Source organism: Ambystoma mexicanum, chromosome 4q (assembly GCF_040938575.1).
Source record: "Ambystoma mexicanum isolate Mex_15411 chromosome 4q, UKY_AmexF1_1, whole genome shotgun sequence".
In the NCBI taxonomy this organism is placed as follows: Eukaryota; Metazoa; Chordata; class Amphibia; order Caudata; family Ambystomatidae; genus Ambystoma; species Ambystoma mexicanum.
In genome coordinates this window covers 36,868,357-36,885,172 of record NC_090928.1, presented here as the reverse complement: position 1 = coordinate 36,885,172, position 16,816 = coordinate 36,868,357, and the positions used below count along the sequence as shown (strand labels likewise).

The following is a 16,816-nucleotide window of genomic DNA, read 5'->3' as shown; positions in this document are numbered from 1 at the left end:
TTATTTTATATATGTTTAGTAATAAGGACAGTTGAAAATGAATGTAAATGTATACAACTTCAAAACATGCAAGCAAACATAAATGTGACAGCAGAAGTTACAACATCTAACAAACACGCCAGCCAAAGAAAATCATGACACGATAATCCTGTCGTTTCCAATGTAATGGTTATTTCCTTTTTATAGCGCCTCCAGGTGTTTAAGGAATAAGAAGATATATTTATCCTATTGTATTTTCTGACAAACTGGTTTCAAATGTTGTTTGAAAAGGTAGCTAATGTGATCTTGGAGCAGGACCTTTAGTGGCGTGTTAGCTTTTTATGAAAAATTATCTAATTAGCATGTTTAAAAATAAGCAACATTCGCAAATGCAAAAATGATTTAGTCACTTTTGACTCCTACACACGTGCAAGAGTAATCGATGTGGCCTACGATATCACGCCCCTTAGGGCCGAATGCTACGGGACTAGACTAGCATTACGATTACAGGGAAAACCAATCCTGACATCAGCAAGAGGCACGGGCACTGGAAACATTCAAATAGATGTCTGTGGTGCTGGTATGTTGTAGCTGGTACCATGGAAGCCTTCGCGTGCTTTCCCAAAACACGATAACGTCATCGCAACGGCAGTTTCCACGGTTGTATTAATGTCTTTCTGTGTTTCTCCACGTGATGGGTTGACTTCCATCATATCCACTGCTGAGAGCAACCCTGAAAAAACAACAATATATTAAAAAAACAGAATATAAAAATGTACGCTTGGTGACGGTCTAGTCCTGCTGCTTACACATAAGGTGGCGGATTATACAGGCTGGTAATGGCTTGCCAATAAACCATTAATAGGCCTGCGTGACATGAGCTGTGACGCCATTGGGGTTAATGTAATTAGCAAACCCAGCGTGTAGGGAAAAAACACATGTTCATTTTGCATGAGCGCCTGGAGACTTCCCCTGGGCGGTAGCGGTGCGCGGTATAAATCAACATAACATAATACGAATATCCACGCAATCTAATTTCTCCACGATTAAAACAACAAACCGAACCACAATGGAAACATGAAAGGGCGCTCAAAACGTAGAGCCCCCTTTCTATTTCCATAGCACCACAGGAGGCACTGGAAGATTAGCGGCAGACAAAAGGTGCTTGGAACAGGACAATGCCTGAAGGCAGGTCCATTTGACATAATGGAAAGTGCAGCAGGTGGGCTGGACGTGTGGGAGGTGGCAGCCACCATGCAGCTAGAAACACAGGCTTGTGTAAGCAGAGGTACAAAGTGTTCAGAGCTCTCTGATTGGGCACATGCACCCACACTCTACTTGGTCCCACTGTTTGACAGGGCATTCTAGTTTCTTCTTTTTTAATCATTTCTTGTAATCCCTTTTGAGTTTGCGCAAAAAATGGGTCTGCTTCATCTTTCGACCTGCACTCTCTATGGGACCATGGTGCATCTCTAATTCTATTGTTGTTCCGAAGTACTTGATGGTTATAACGAGTGTGCATACGATGTATAATATCATTGAGTTTTTCAAACAAATATACTGCTCCAGCACCTGGGAGGACGTTGGCCAAAATAAGATCTCTGCTACCACTGGCTGAGGCAGAATGGATAATATCACCAACTTCCATATTGTGTCATCTCAATCGCCTTATAGTATTTCCCACCGTCGGTGGCTCAGGGGCAAAATGTAACGCGTGCATACTCTACCAGCGTGGTTATTGGCAGATGGTCACTTTCTACCCTATGTAATATCATAAAACTAGCTATCTTAGAAAATAAGTGGCAATACACAATACTTTAATCAACAGTTGAAGCACATCCTCCCATCACAAACGTGGGTCCAGAAGGGTGGTCACCCCGAAACCTTCCATTTAATTCAATAAGGGCATATTGCGTGCAGATGGCTCGCAAGGCACTACCCGAGCATCAGGTTTGGAAATCGAAGGTAAGCAACTCGAGATCTCGCGTACTTCCTCCAAAGTACTGCTCTCCTCATCTGACTTAGGTGAGCTCCCTAATTTGGCATTAAAGTTGCCTATAATAGTAACATGCTCCCTGGGGTTTAACAGTAAAAATTGCTCAAGAGAGTCTAATAAGTCTCTATCCATCGCTGAGCTGATTTTTGGTGGCAGGTAAATATTTAGTACCCTCAGATTTAAGTCACTGCCCTTAACCCTGAGTGAAAAAGCCATGATAAAATCCTGGTCTGTTGTGAGCTTCATAATTTCAAAAGACGTCAGTATGCAGAACCATGTAGTAAACCCCTTCCACCCTCTCTTGAATGTCCCAACACACTTTTCTTAGCCGGAATGGAGAAACAAGGGTAGCCGGGTAATATTGGAGCCACCAGCAGACAAGTTTCCTGGAGGCAGACAATATCATATTGTCGTATGAAAGTTAACCAATCGGCATCTAGCAATTTGTCGCTTAAGCCAGCAATAGTTCATGATGCGACACTCAGACTTAGAGCAGGCCGCTCGCCAGAGGTTACCGCTGGGTAGGGGGAACATGATTTATGCAGCAACAAATTGGATCAGAAGCTCATTTGGAGAGACTTATAGTGTTTCTATAAGATGGAAGAAATGGATCTAGGAGAGCCGGTGGAAGATTTGTAATAGAAGGGGTTGAAGAGGGAGTTATAATACTATTTATATCCCTGAGGTCGACATGATTTTACAGGTCAAAGCATCAAACCAGGCATCGTGTCCGTGGCACTGCCTGACCCTAATGCCCAAAAACACCTTGATGCCATTATCCAGTAATGCCTCCCTGCTTTTAATTAGACACAACCTTAGATAAGGGTTGTTGAATCCAAATCACACACTAAACCCCCACAGAACATGCAATCAGAAAGAATAAACACAGAGGAAATAACCTAAAAAGAAATATCCGAGACCCCCAAAATTGTGTGCTTTACACTAATGAGAGAGCATTTGTGAGTGTTTTTTATCTTTACATGAGGGTAGCAGTGGTGTATGAGATTAGCTACCAAATTTCTATTTAAGTGAGCCACCTCCTATTCTCCATGTCTCATCTGTTATTTGCAATTTAATTTAGAATCACACATAATACCAACCTATTTGAGGTCATATGACTATTCAATATGATTTCTCCATAAGTGGCAATTGTTCTCATTGCTTTATTTGTCTCAAAACACATGACATCAGGCTTCCAATGATTGATAATTAACTGGTTTTCATGACACTAAGTTTCTGCTGTTGGAAGAGGTTGCAACCTCAATTAGGAAGGATTTAACATGGCGGTATTGGCGCAACATACTAATGAGTGGATGTGAAAAGAGATCGAGGCTCCAACAGGTCAATCGCAGTATCAATTAGAGAATGGCACATGAATCCCTATTGATGCCCATATGCTCTTAGAAATTTTACCCGACATGTTCATCTGCATGCACACTGTTTTATTTAGGGTCTTAATAGTCGAAAGTAAACCTGCCTCCATTCCACCAACTATCCAAACTGGGCAAATTTACTTTGCAAGATCCACAGAGGAAGGCCACTCAAAGAGGCCACTATGCCCAGAACGACTTTCTTAGGCAGGAGCTTTTGAGTTATGAAGTACCAAAAGTAGACAAACCTGCTCAGAACCCAATAACATAGAATATATAGGATATCGAAAAGCGTGCATTTATTTCGTTGTCTATGTCGAAACACATTTTTTGACTTATAAAACACAAACACTTTTTAGTTTTAGTTTTTAAGTCTTTAGATTTTTAATAGGTTGCTGACTTATATCAGTATATTTACTGTTATTGTTCACAGCCTTTTAACATCTTTGAGCTTCCTCTCGCTCCTATTTAAATAAAATGCTGGCATAAGATTTCTTTGATGCTGCCCGTCCCTGGTCTCCCCTTTACCTGTCTTGTGCAGCTGTTCGGTGATGTACATGCCCTCCCGGTAGGTCAGACCTCCTACGACGGGCGTGCCGGTAGCTGGTGCCACGCTGGGATCCAAACCATCCACATCAAAGCTCAGGTGGATCGGCCGTGACTTGCTTAAGGGGAAAACAACGAATCATCATACATTAACGATGGACAATCACAAATAACAGGATTATTTTTCACAGACACCCTACAATTGGCTACATATGTTCATATGTAAGGAACATACTAGTGGCCTCTTGAGTTCAGAAAATATTTGCAAAGCATTGGAATGTTTTGTACTGTTTTGAGAGTAGCTCAGCCACACATATCAACTCTTGCTTGAAGGAATGAAACACATGTATGTTCTGTTGCCATCATGTTGAGTGCGCCGGAAAGCATTTTAATGCTGGCAACATCATGCTTAGTTCTAATTACATCAAGGTGCACAATTGTGTAGTTCTTGTTTGAGCTCCAAAAAAGACGCATTCTCCATAGTTATATTTTCCCCAGTTACCTACCTATACTTGTTTGGTATGTCTGCAATGTGCTCAGGAATTTCTTCGCCCTCATACGCCAAGTCTGTTCTTTTCCAGCCAAAGTTATTAACCTGATGACAGGACTTGACTGGTCCCTAGTGTGTTACGTCAGCATTCGTGTGTCTCAAACCTTGCCATTCGTACTTTTATTGGGTTCTATAGACCATTTTTTAAATAGTATTTACCTATATATTGTCACATTTACAAGGTGCTACATACCATAAATGGCCTCCGTGCATGCGGCAAGAGGGCAGGGAAATAAACACACTAGAGAAGGGAGAGTCCATTCTAGAAAAGTCCGCTTTTTAGTTCCTTTCTGAATTTGATGCGGAATGATTCATGACTGAGAGACGTGAGGGAGTTCCGTAGTTTCACACAGAGGTAAAATAATGCTTTTCCTTCTTTGCGCTCATTTTTAGTTTGGGCTTTTAGGTGGGTGACCCGCCTATAAGCCCACACTTTTGAATTATTGATTTCTTATTTACTGTGCATTTGTTAGGCGCTTATACAGCAAGTCAATTCTGTTTCAAAGGCCCACAGGGTAACTGGGAGGGCAATGCGATTGGAAATAAATGCAGTGGAAGGATAAAGACGAACCTACTATGCCTTGTGAGTATACAGAACGTGCAAGTGCAGAGAAAAGATGGGGAGTGGGAGTAGGTACTGGAGTGTCTGTGCTCATGGGTGAGCAGCAGATGAAGTGTCTAACATAGTAAGTGCTATGCAGCATGGACCGCATAGGGAGAAATGGCATGTGAGGAGGGACACAAAGCCTGAAGGTGTTGTTTGGTTATTTTCCCACCCATTGACTGTCCATGGCCTTACTTATTCCTATTGCCATTCCCACCCAGTTCCTTCCCCTCGCTGCCCAAAACACCTCGTCATGGGAACCCTTTGAGCTCGCTTCAATCAAGTCTTCCCTTTAAACTTTGCACTCAAAGTGCCTACTCGTTTTTTGTCAAAGCAGTCTTCTGAGAGTTAATGACTTAATTGGAGATGTTAAAACTACTGGAGTAATAAGCATGTTTTAACCAGGTCTACCTTAACCCACTTGATTTACAAGCACTAAGCGTGTCCTTCACTGAAGTCCTGTTACAAACAAGCATTGGCAAAGCCAACATAGTTGGATTGTGTAGAAGTATTAGGCATGTGCCAGGCACTGCTGTTAGATACCGAGGTACTTGCACCATTGTGCAACTGCTACCATGAATTGCCAGTTAATACCACTACTGTAGAGCCTGGCAAGTGCCTTTCTCATGCCTACAGAAAAGCCCAAACTTGGCAATGTCAATGCTTGTTTAATTTTGGGACACAGAGGATATTGAATTGGATGAGCATACATCACTGGGGGTTCATGCAGAGGAAACTTGGGCATCATGAATTTGACACCTAGTTTGTGCAGGGATTTATGGAGAATGTGGGCAGCTTTTAATTGGAAAGCTTTGACAATAGGCAGCAAAGGATGCTAGTGAGAACTGGGTTGGCATGTTCTCGACATACATGGCGTAACAGTAAACTTGCTGCTGCATTCTAAGTCTGTTCCAGGGGTTGAATGTGTATGTCGCTGAGACCCAGGAAGAAACTGTTGCCATAGTCAAGGCAAGAGGAGATCAGGGTGCGTCTTGCTGTCACTATGTCTGAAGAAGGGAGCATTAGCAGTAACTGATGACCACACTCAATTAGGACTTGAGGGAGAGATTATGGCTGATGATAAATTCAAGTCTTTACTGAGCTGACTGGTTTGGAGCAGGTACCCATACTGTACAGCCATAGACTCTCATTCCAACATGGAGTGCTCTCTATTGAGCATGGCCTGTATTTTTTAGGGGTTCAACTCCAGCCGGCTGATGCTCATGCAGGAATTTATGGACTACAGACTGGTAATAAGAAATCAGTGTTATTGGGTGTGTTTCCTGTTCTACCCTGAGCAGAATCTGTGCTGTATTGTTATACATATAGTAGCTGAAGGCGAAACAGTGGATGATGTTGGCCAAAGCAGAGGCATATATCTCTACAATAAGGAGTGATACGGCTGACCCCTGTGAGATGCCACAGGTGATGAGGACAGGTGTGAATGAAGAGCAGGATCCTGTGTTTCCTAGGACTTAGGAAAGAAGGAATCCAATGTACAGAAACAGTGTCCTGGAGGTTGGGAACTGATCACATACCTTCCAGGAGGATGTGATGAATTGGACTCCACCCTGCAGTAGTACAAGGATGAGTAGCGTAAAATGGCCCATTCAGCCCTCACACTTCTACAAATCAGAACTCGACGTAACCATAAAGGTAAAACAGGGACAGTTAAGAACTATACCTCCTTTGCCTTTTGTGGTAATATGGGCAGAGGGAAGGCTATGCTCTTAATAGCGGTGTGAGGGTGAACCATTAGTGACCCAAACAACACAGTACCATAGTCCAAAATAAAGGCAAATCCCAATCAAGGTTCTATGAAACTGTATATACTGTATTCAAACACACCATCTGCGCGTAGAGCAAATGGAGTATACTGTACTCAAACCCACCCAACGGAAGAACAGAGAAGAAGCAACAGACAGGAGATAGTAGCACTCTGGCTGAAGTGCCAGAGGTGGTAGGTAATTCAGTAGTCACAAAAAGAATATATTGGATGAAAACAGGAGCGATTGTGGTCTAACCAGTCTCCAGGGTTCCAGTAGACTGAGGGGGCAGTTCAGAGTCAACAGTACCTGGATTCAGTTCTTGGTGGGCAGACAAAGTCATAGCCGGTGTCCAACGTAGATGCAAGCGGATCAAGCTCCGTTCGGCATGTTGGATCGTGTGCGCCCAAGAGTCAAGCGGGTGCAGATTGGGGGTGAAGGCAGGTGCTCTGTGCCTGGTAGAAGGGCGGCTGTCAAGGATGCAGGTTGGGGCAGCCCCAGGAATGCTTTGCAGTGAGTCAGGCCGAGTTGGGCTTTAACCGCAGGGAGGATTCAATAAGTGACACTCCAGTGGGTTGAGTAGGCAAACCGTGATCTTGGATGTGTCTACATGCGATCAATGAGGCAGCAGTTCAAGGGCTACCTGGGTCGAGCCATGTTTATAACCCCTGGTTACAATTTGCGTGTGACTCTCCAGTGATTCAGTTTGGGTCCCGGCATTGAGCAGTTACTTTGGGCCTACCAGTGACTATTCTGTGTCGAGCTGGTTGAAATTGCAAGCAAATTCAAAGCAGTGGAGGAGTGCAGCAACCAACGGCAGCAATTTCCCTCTTACTCCAGGTGCAATGAACACAGAGCGACTGGTTCAGTGTGGTAGAAAAGGGAGCTTCGGCTGGGCTGGTCTGGTCCTTCCAGCTGCTGTGAAGCCCACTCAGGGGGACTCTGGGATAGGATGGTTACATTCAGGGTCTGCGTTCCCAGCTCAGGAAATTCCAGTGCAAGTGATGGGGCCTGATTCACAGTAGAGGTTACTCCTGATGTGCCTTCGGAGTATAATGGAACAGATTTATCTTATTTCTTGGGTTATTCCTTCTTCGCGTCAGGCTGAGGGACTTGGAAAGTGCAACTTTCCCAAAGGAACTCCAGTGAGATCTTCAGAACCAATCTGCGGCCTTAAGGGGTCCCAGAGGGGACTAAAGTAAGACTGTTTTAGTGATCCAATCCCGGCTCTTGGATGGAGTGGACTTTGCCCTCCTGATGTCACACCCAAAGTGCTTTGCTCCAGAGGAAGTGGAGAAGACAGGAACGAGAGAGAGGGACAGTGAGAATCAAGATGGCAGAAGTCTTCTGCCATCGACCAGGGCCCTCCTGCCTTTCTTATTCCTGCCCCTTCCCTGCTCACTGAGTAGAAAGACATTCAGAGATGGAGCACTCTGGTGTGAGGCTATTCCTTTTGGATTGGTGTAGACTCTAGAGGCCAGGGCTCAGGACAGCTGCCTGCAAGGAGGAGGCTCGGCCCTCCAGGTTCCTGTCCTGCCATTTGGCGGACTACACCCGGCTGACCAGAATACACACCACCTTCCAAAGTAAAGCTGACTCCCAGGAGCAGCCATATGTGCGACATCAATTGGAAGGTTGAGGCCGTGATCATAAGTAATACCATGCAATATGCCTAAAACCAGGCATAGCTTTATTTTAGAGATTATTCTGCCGAGATAATAGGCTACTTATGATCATTGTCGTTTGGGTACACAAGAGAATATATTTAAATGTCGTTCCTGTGCGGCAGCAACATTTCTGTCACTGTCCTTGTCACATGGGCATCGGTGGCCTGCTCAGTGCCATGGGCAGAGCAGGCACTGTGATTCAGGATACGGATGCAGCAGGCCACAGGTACAAACTATGCTTTTGGCATGGAGTTGGGGAAAGGGGATTCTGATCAGTAATTTACCCTTTCTGAAATGGAACTGCACGCATCATGTCATTATTTAATACAAATTCAAAAAGCGAGGGCTTTGCACTCCTGCCAGATGGCAGTTCCTCACATGCCCCCCAGCCAAAAATGTTGAGACTCCCCCTTCTAAGGGTCTGGGTCATCATCCTGGCAAAAGTAGTGTCTGAGGACATCTGCATTAGAGTACTTAGACCAAGGTTTGTGTTGGATGTCCATGCCAAATCCCTGTAGGGATATGACCCAATGCAGTAACTAGGGGTTCTCTCCCTGCACGTCCATAAGTCACCTCAGAGGTCTTTGGTAAGCTTGGACAGTGAAGTGAGACCCAAAAATGTAGGCTTTCATCTTGTGTACCACTCAAACCACTGCAAATGCCTCCTTGTGGCATGGTGGCCCAGTTGTGCTCTCATTTCGTCAAGCACCTACTTAGGTACGCACAAGATTGTTCTGCCCCATTAGAGTTTGGTTGCGCGAATACTGCACTGATGCCAATTTCCCAAGCGTCTGTCCGAAAGATAAACTGTTGCCCAAAATCCAGGATCTTCAGAAATGGGTCCTGGTACAGACCATCCTTCAATCTCTGGAAGGATGACTGACAGGCAGGGATCCAAGAGACCTTCCTTGGCAGTTTCTTTAACTTGAATAAGTTTAAGGGAAGAAATACTCCTTAATAAAAGGCTAGTAATAATATGTGAGGCCTAGGAAGGCCCTCACTTGAGTCTGGTTGGTGGGGATGTCCCAATCCTTCACCTCCTAGACTTTGGCTTAGAGAGGTTGCATTTTACTGCCACCTACATTGGTGACCTAAGTAAGTCACAGTACCCTGCGCTATCTAGCATCTGGATGCCTTGATAGTAAAGCCAGCTCATTGCATGGCTTGAAGCACCTGTTCCAGATGGGATAAATGGTCTTTCCAGATGTTACCGAATACCGAAACGTCATCTAAATAGGCAACGCTGTAGTCTTCCAGTCCCGTTAGAACCTGGTTCACAATCCTTTGAAACGTAGCAGGGGCATTCCTTAATCTAAAGGTCCTAGTTCACAATCCTTTGAAAGGTGGCAGGGGCATTCTTCAATCCAAAGGGCATTACCATGAACTGATAATGCCCATCCGGGTTGAGAATGAGTGATCATCAGACTGACCTGTCAATATCCTGCCATGATGTCGAAGGTACTCCTGAACTTGGCAGCACCTAACCAATCAATGAATTATTCTGCCCGAGTGATGGGGTGCACACCTGTATTCGTGACAGAGTTGAGCCCCTGATAATCCATGCAAAAGTAGAGCTTGGTTTTCCCACCAATGGACTTGTTAGGGATCAGTACCAATGGACTAGCACAGGGACAGTGGAATGGCTCAATTACCCCCAAAGCCAACATCCTGGAGAATTCCTCCTTGATAGTGTCTTTGATCTTGTCGGACATCCAGTGAATCCTCATTTTGACCACTTTGCTGGTTCTGGTGCTTATATCATGGGCACACCAATGAATCTTCCCAGGATTCAGCAAGAATTGTCCCACAAACTGATTCTGCAACGCTGGCAGTCCTGAATCTGTTGTTTGGTGAATTCTGGGGAGATTTGAACTGGCTCAAGAGATCCGTCAGTGGGGTCTGCATGCAACACGTTGGGGAGGGAGTCTGTCTCCTCCTCGGTCTCATTGTCTGTGCCCAGAGCCATCAGTAAGTCATCCGGGCTGTAATGGGGTTTAAGCTAGTTGTTGTGCAAGACCTGGTGCCTCTGCCTCAAGGTCTTAGTGACAATGAGGTAGTTAACCTCACTAATCTTTTCCAGTACCACGTAGGATCGAGACCACTTGTTGTGCAAGGCACTGGGCTTGAAAGGTTCCATGATCTGGTCTGTTATATACTCCGTCATGGTGGCCTTCTGGTCATGGTAGTGCTTCATTAACTCCAGTATGGCCTTCAGTTTTTGGGTGGTCTGTTCCCTGTACTTGACCATCTTGGAACGAAGACCAAGCACATGGTCCACTATGTCATAGGGAGGAGTTCGGGGAATTCCCTCCCATCCTTCTCCACCCGATTTATCAGATTCCAAACGAGATAACCACACACAAGATCGAAGGGGCTTTTTTGTGGCACGTCCTGGTAGGAGAACAGGAGACTATTCCACTTTCTCCTGAGGGGCTCTTACAAGCCACCTACCATGGCCTTAAGGGTCTTGTTGAACCACTCAACAAGTGTGTTGGTTTGTGGGTGAAAGGCCGTAAAGAACTTGTAGGTTACTCCACATCCATCCCACATCACCTTCATATAGTCTGGTAGGAAGTTGGATCCTCTGTTCGAAATTACTTCTTTAGGCAATCCCACACCAGAGAATATTTCGGATCAGAGCCAGCGTGAGCACAGGGGCTTTGATTCTTCACAGAAGGACTGCCTTTGGGTACCGGGTCAGTAATCCACCACAACCAAAATATTCTTGTTTTCCAAGCAGGATTGGGGATCCAAAGGCCCACAATGCCCATATCTATCTTTTTGAAAGGCCGCCCGACCACGGGTAGTGGAATCATAGGGGCCGTGGTAGCACCGTCCGCCTAGTATTGATGCTTGGCAACTGTGGCAGGACCGGACAAATGTAAGAAATTTTAGACTTGCGATTTTAGGATTTCTTACAAACTTACATAGAATATTAGACTTATCGAATGTTGTGTAATTGTTGGTATATCTGGACGAGTTTTTATTTAAATATGCTGTATTGTAAAGATTTGTTTTAAATGATACGCAATAAAGATTGACAAGCCCTTTTCCAAGTCTGCAAGATTAATTCTTAATTGTAAAATAAAGAAGTTCTATACCTCCTCAAAACCTAAAAATACAAAAGGAAAAACATCATTTAAAGCCGACAGCTGCCACGCTCAAAGAGAAATGCATGGCAGAGTGAAACAAAGTAATATTTAGTACATCCTCCACTTCTATTCCCAACCGGCACAGCAAAATGGCATTCATGCACATTTCAAAATGCATCACATTTGTAAATGTAATATCTGCATTTTAATATGCCACAAATTCCCACTTCAATGTACAGATATAAAAAAGGAGAATCTTTAAAATAGCATATAAATAAGTGCATCTATTATACATTTTTTTAAATTCCACACAAAAAAAGTCTTCCTAATTTTCAGAGAAGCCTGAATCAACAAGACGCTTCTACAACAATATAATCTGTGTTTCATAGAACGTAAGTGCAACACCTGTGGCCACTAGTACTTGAATTGGAGATCTCCAGTTTCACTACAAAGGCATCAAAAAACGGACTCCTTAATTGCAGTGACAGGAGAGGCAATGTGAATCTCCATTCAAACTTAGCCAGTATTTCTCTAAAAAATATGACCAAACTCATTTACCTTTTACATCACTCACCATCCCAGTAAGCCCATGTGATTACAAGTATCAATGTGACTGTGTAGAACCCATTTCTAGACTCAGACCCAAATTTCCCATGTAACACCAGTACTTATCCCACTGTCTCATTATGCACCTAACTCCACATCACTGTTTCTACATATCCATGCAAGTCCCCCCCTCATCCCAGCTCTCATTAACACACAAGTATCGTCCTCACCCCAATCCCTGATAATGCTGTATTGTTTGCGATTTTGTTTGCACTTTTTTTCAGGGCAAAATTCTGATGGTAAGCGGGAGGTATCGGGTAATAATGTCCCCATACATAATACCGCCGGAAAAAGCCATTGGCGACATTATATATGGTGACATTATGTATGGGGACGGGTTGTGGGGAAGTCCCCTGCTCCCATTTAAAAAAAAAAAAAGAAAGACAGGGATTGCGGGAGCATCCCCCGCTCGTTCAATGTAATAATATCTCTGCAAAAAACAGAGACTTTTTTTGTCAGGGGACATTTTTGCTGGGACATTATTACATGGAACAAAGCAGGGTTAGGGTATATATGAGTGTGGAGGTAAGGGGTAGGATGGAGGGTGCGGAGGGTCTCCCCCTGCATTTTGCTGCAAAAGAAGTGCACAATTTACCGAAAATGCATTTGGCGACAAAAATGCAGCCAAGGTCATAGAACCCTTTTATTATTATATTTATTGAGCACAGACCTGGCTTCAAGAAGCAATGGAGTGCTTTACAGAGGTATACACCAATACAGATGCATAACACAGCACTTTATAGAGGTGTACAACATTACAGATGCATAACAGAGTGATTTACAGTGGTAATAGAACAGATATCCAGCAGGGCCAGGATAGACAGGGGGACAGAGGAGGTGTACAGCTGTACCGGGTGGCAGCAAGGAGAGGGGCGACGTGATGACCTAGGTGTTGAGGAGAGACTCTTTGAAGAGGTGGGACATGAGTTCTTTTCTGAATTGTACATGCGTGCGGGCGAGTCTGATGCCAACGGGGAGGACGTTCCATAGTCTTGGGGCATAGGCAGAGAAGGCTCGTTTTCTCTTCCTTTCCTATTTTCAGCTGCGGATTTCAAGTCTGCACATGTCCTGGTTTCTGGTGGTGTGCTGCCCACATGAGATGCTGATTTTCTCCGCGAGGTAGCTGGGTGACTTGAGTGCGACTGCCTTATAGATGATGCAGCAAGACTTGAAGGTGATTCATGCATGCAGTGGGAGCCAGTGAAGGTAGATGAGGGCGGGGTGATGTGGTTGTTTCTGCGTAGACACTCGCTGATGTGTGCGGCCGCGTTTAGGACACTTCTCAGGGGTACAAGGGAGGATGATGGAAGGCCTTAGAGGAGTGCTTTGCCCCCTTGAAGGTGGGGTAGGACCAGTGCTTGAACAGTGGATCTAAAGTTGTCCGGTGGTAGGAAGGGCTTTCCTTTTCGCAAGTAGGCAGAGCTGATACCAAGCGGTCTGAGTTTTCTTAGCAATGTGTGTCTTGAAGGAGAGGTGTTTGTCAATGTGGAAGCCGAGGGACATGGCTCGGGAGGTGAACTCGGGTGTAAAGCCCTCAGAATTCATGGTTGATAGCCAGCTCTGTATGTCTGGGTGTTCGGTCTTGGGGTGGTTGAGCTTCAAGTATGCACTGGAAATCCAGGACTGGATCAGCGAGAGCCAGGTTTAGAGCCTAAGGATGTCCTTGATGGAGTCGAACATGAGGTATAGTGGTGTCTCGTTGGCGTATTGGTGGATGTGGATGTTGTGTGTGGCTAGGAGGGCTCCCATAACCCACACAACTTCCCTCCTTCCACTCAACAATATCCATGCACCGCCCTTCCTCATTCTACTCCCCCATTTTCCTCGCAACCCCATACCCTCATTACCTATGCAACTCCCTTCTCAATCTCAGTACTCATTACTCACGCACTTAAGACAAATATATGGTAAAGTCAGATTGTCATATTTTCCATTGCCCCTACAACTATTCCTAAAAGAAAAAGGAATGCATATTTCAAAATGCCTCATGCTTATACATTTAAGATGTGCATTTCAATGTGCAAAAGTGCCCCTTGAAAGTACCAACAGGAGGGCATTTAAAACAGCAAATCAATGTCTTTAGCTAATAAACAGTTGTGAAAATTGCATGAAAATACTAATATTTCTTCTTCATAAATTCTACAGAAACTGGACAAAACCAAAGACAAATATACAACCGGAATCACTGCTTTTCACATACACTAAGTACACCACTTTAATAGCTGTTCACTACAGCCTACATTACAGATGTCCATTTTGTTTAACAAAACCATCACCTGACTCACTTCTCATTTGCATGAAATGAAGAGACAACATACATGTCCATTAATACTTTGCCAGTATTTCTCCCAACTATATGACCAAACTCATTTCCCATTTCCATCACTCACAATCACGGTCAATCCATCTAATAACAAGCCAAAACAGTTCACAATCACTTTTCTTGATTCCAACTCTCTAATTACCCATTCATCCACACTCTTGATTCCAGTCCTCAAGATACACATAGCTTCACTCATCATCACTGTTCCTATTTACACACGCACGTCTTCTACTCCTCCATCCCTGTAGTTTATAGCTGACCAGTTATAGTTACATATCCCTTCCTTTGTTACTGTTTAACAATAACAGGCCATTTATCAACCCACACACTTTCATAAAACCACATAATCAAAACGTATTCCCCAATAGAAACAAAACATTGCAGCCAAAACCCCCAAAGAAAACATCAAGGGAAAGTCATACACTCAACCTCAGTTTCCCCACAGCATCAACATCCAACACAAACCAAAGACATGGAAGACATATCCTCCAACACCAAAGTGGGACCAATACGATAATTAAAAAAACACATTTTACAAAAAGGTTCCACCCTAGAGTCCTCACGAATCTCATAGAGGAACCTGACAAATCAAATAGCTCACTTGTCATTTATCAGTGAAAACTAGTTTTAGAAGCAATGATTGACAAGGCATTCAAACTAAAATGAAAGCGTTTTATTCTTATCTTAGACAGAATGAAACCATTGACAAAATAAATGATAAAATTAGAAAAAAACATTTGAAAAATAAAAATAGAATAAACTCTTCAAAACATGGACTCCTGTCCTGGGCGCATCCGCACTGTTACAAGGGCATTCTTTGGGCTGCTTTTCAGAAGCATATTGCAAAAGCACCTGTCTCCATTTAAAAATGCTGTCAGCCCATAACTCTACAAGGCACGATTTTGTGCATAAACTATATCGTGCTTAAAGTACAGCTTTAGAATTACTTAAACTAAATCAATGTCTGCTAGCCTACACAGCACAAGAAGTCCTAAAACAAATAAATGACATACAAAAGAAATACTTTTTTTTTTACTGAAATAGAGGTGGAAAGCACTACCAACCAACAAACTAGCAACCACACGTTTGTAAGCAGCAGCTGCCCTTCCACAACACATCAAAAAGGAACAGTAAATTTGCAAAACACCTCTGCCGAAATGTTAGACAAAGTATGTGTCTGCTGTCGTCGAAATCTTTACAAAAAACCACATGAACAGTCAACAAATAGAGAACAATGAGCAATCAGAATGGTTTAAAATTGACCTTTACCTCATTCTATGAGATAAACATGATCTAATTGATCTGTTATTATTCTGGACATACTACACTAATGGGCTCTTTCAAACCCAGCCGCTCTCTAAAGCAATCAATAAGAACTTAGAAATATTCCCACTTCCCAATGTCCTTGAACAACTGAACCTTTATGAGAGAATTATAATTCAAACAGTACACCGATTCCAACCCACCCCAAAACTGCCAAGTTGCCTCCTATAGAAGTAAGCATTTGTGGCAAGATTGTGTTTACTATTATCAGAAAATGTTGAAACTCTAGGATTAGAACGTCCACTAAATCAAGCTTTAATTATATGGGTCCATAGAGTAGCAACAAACGAAAAGACAATTTGGCATCAGCTAATTAACCAGTCTTAACATACACATGATTAATGGTAAATGTTGGCTTACTTTGAGCTTTGGAACCACATCAACAGTATCAGGATAATGACCTGCCATTATCACCCCTCACATGCCACAGTTGGACACAATGTTGCAGAACCCCAAATGAATAAGGACATAGCCAACATGCATGGCAATTTTGGATATGTGAGCACAAATGATTGGTACCCATTATCGGAAAAGGAGGTATGCCCAGTCAACAATAAACATGTTGTGATTCTAACAGTGGTAACATATCTTTGTATGTGAGTCAGTAAGGCACTGTCAAACACAAGGCACAACTATGATACATTTAGACAGGACACCTTTGAAGCTTTGGGAGAGTTCTGCATTGGTTCCACCATATTCATACAAATAGGCCTATTAAACTCGCGTTAAGCTACTATGCAACACTAGCATGGCATGGAGGCTGCAAAACATGCCCTAACCTCTGACAATGTTTTAGTGCCAACACACTGGTGCAGGGTGATTGTTGTAAATCCGGTCAGGATTTGGTTACGGCTACCAGGAAGATTCTAATACACATTGTAGTTGGAACAATTGGAGGCTTGTTGAAACATTGGAAAATGATAATTACTGTGCACATGAAAAACTTTAGACTGTCCAGGGAAATTATGAAAAAGCATATTATTTCCTTCTCAAA

General features: G+C 43.5%; 1 protein-coding gene across 1 annotated transcript in view; it reads right to left on the bottom strand.

Annotated features, from left to right (window-relative positions):
• Window positions 1-394: 394 nt before the first annotated feature.
• The window catches only part of ARG1 (arginase 1), a 334,173-nt gene continuing 317,751 nt past the window's right edge, over window positions 395-16,816 (bottom strand). The window contains exons 7-8 of the mRNA XM_069607405.1: window positions 3,874-4,010; window positions 395-712 (exon numbers count right to left, since the gene is read on the bottom strand). Coding sequence (XP_069463506.1) covers window positions 537-712; window positions 3,874-4,010 — 313 coding nt within the window. The 3' untranslated portion in view covers window positions 395-536. The remainder of the gene's footprint in view (window positions 713-3,873; window positions 4,011-16,816) is intronic.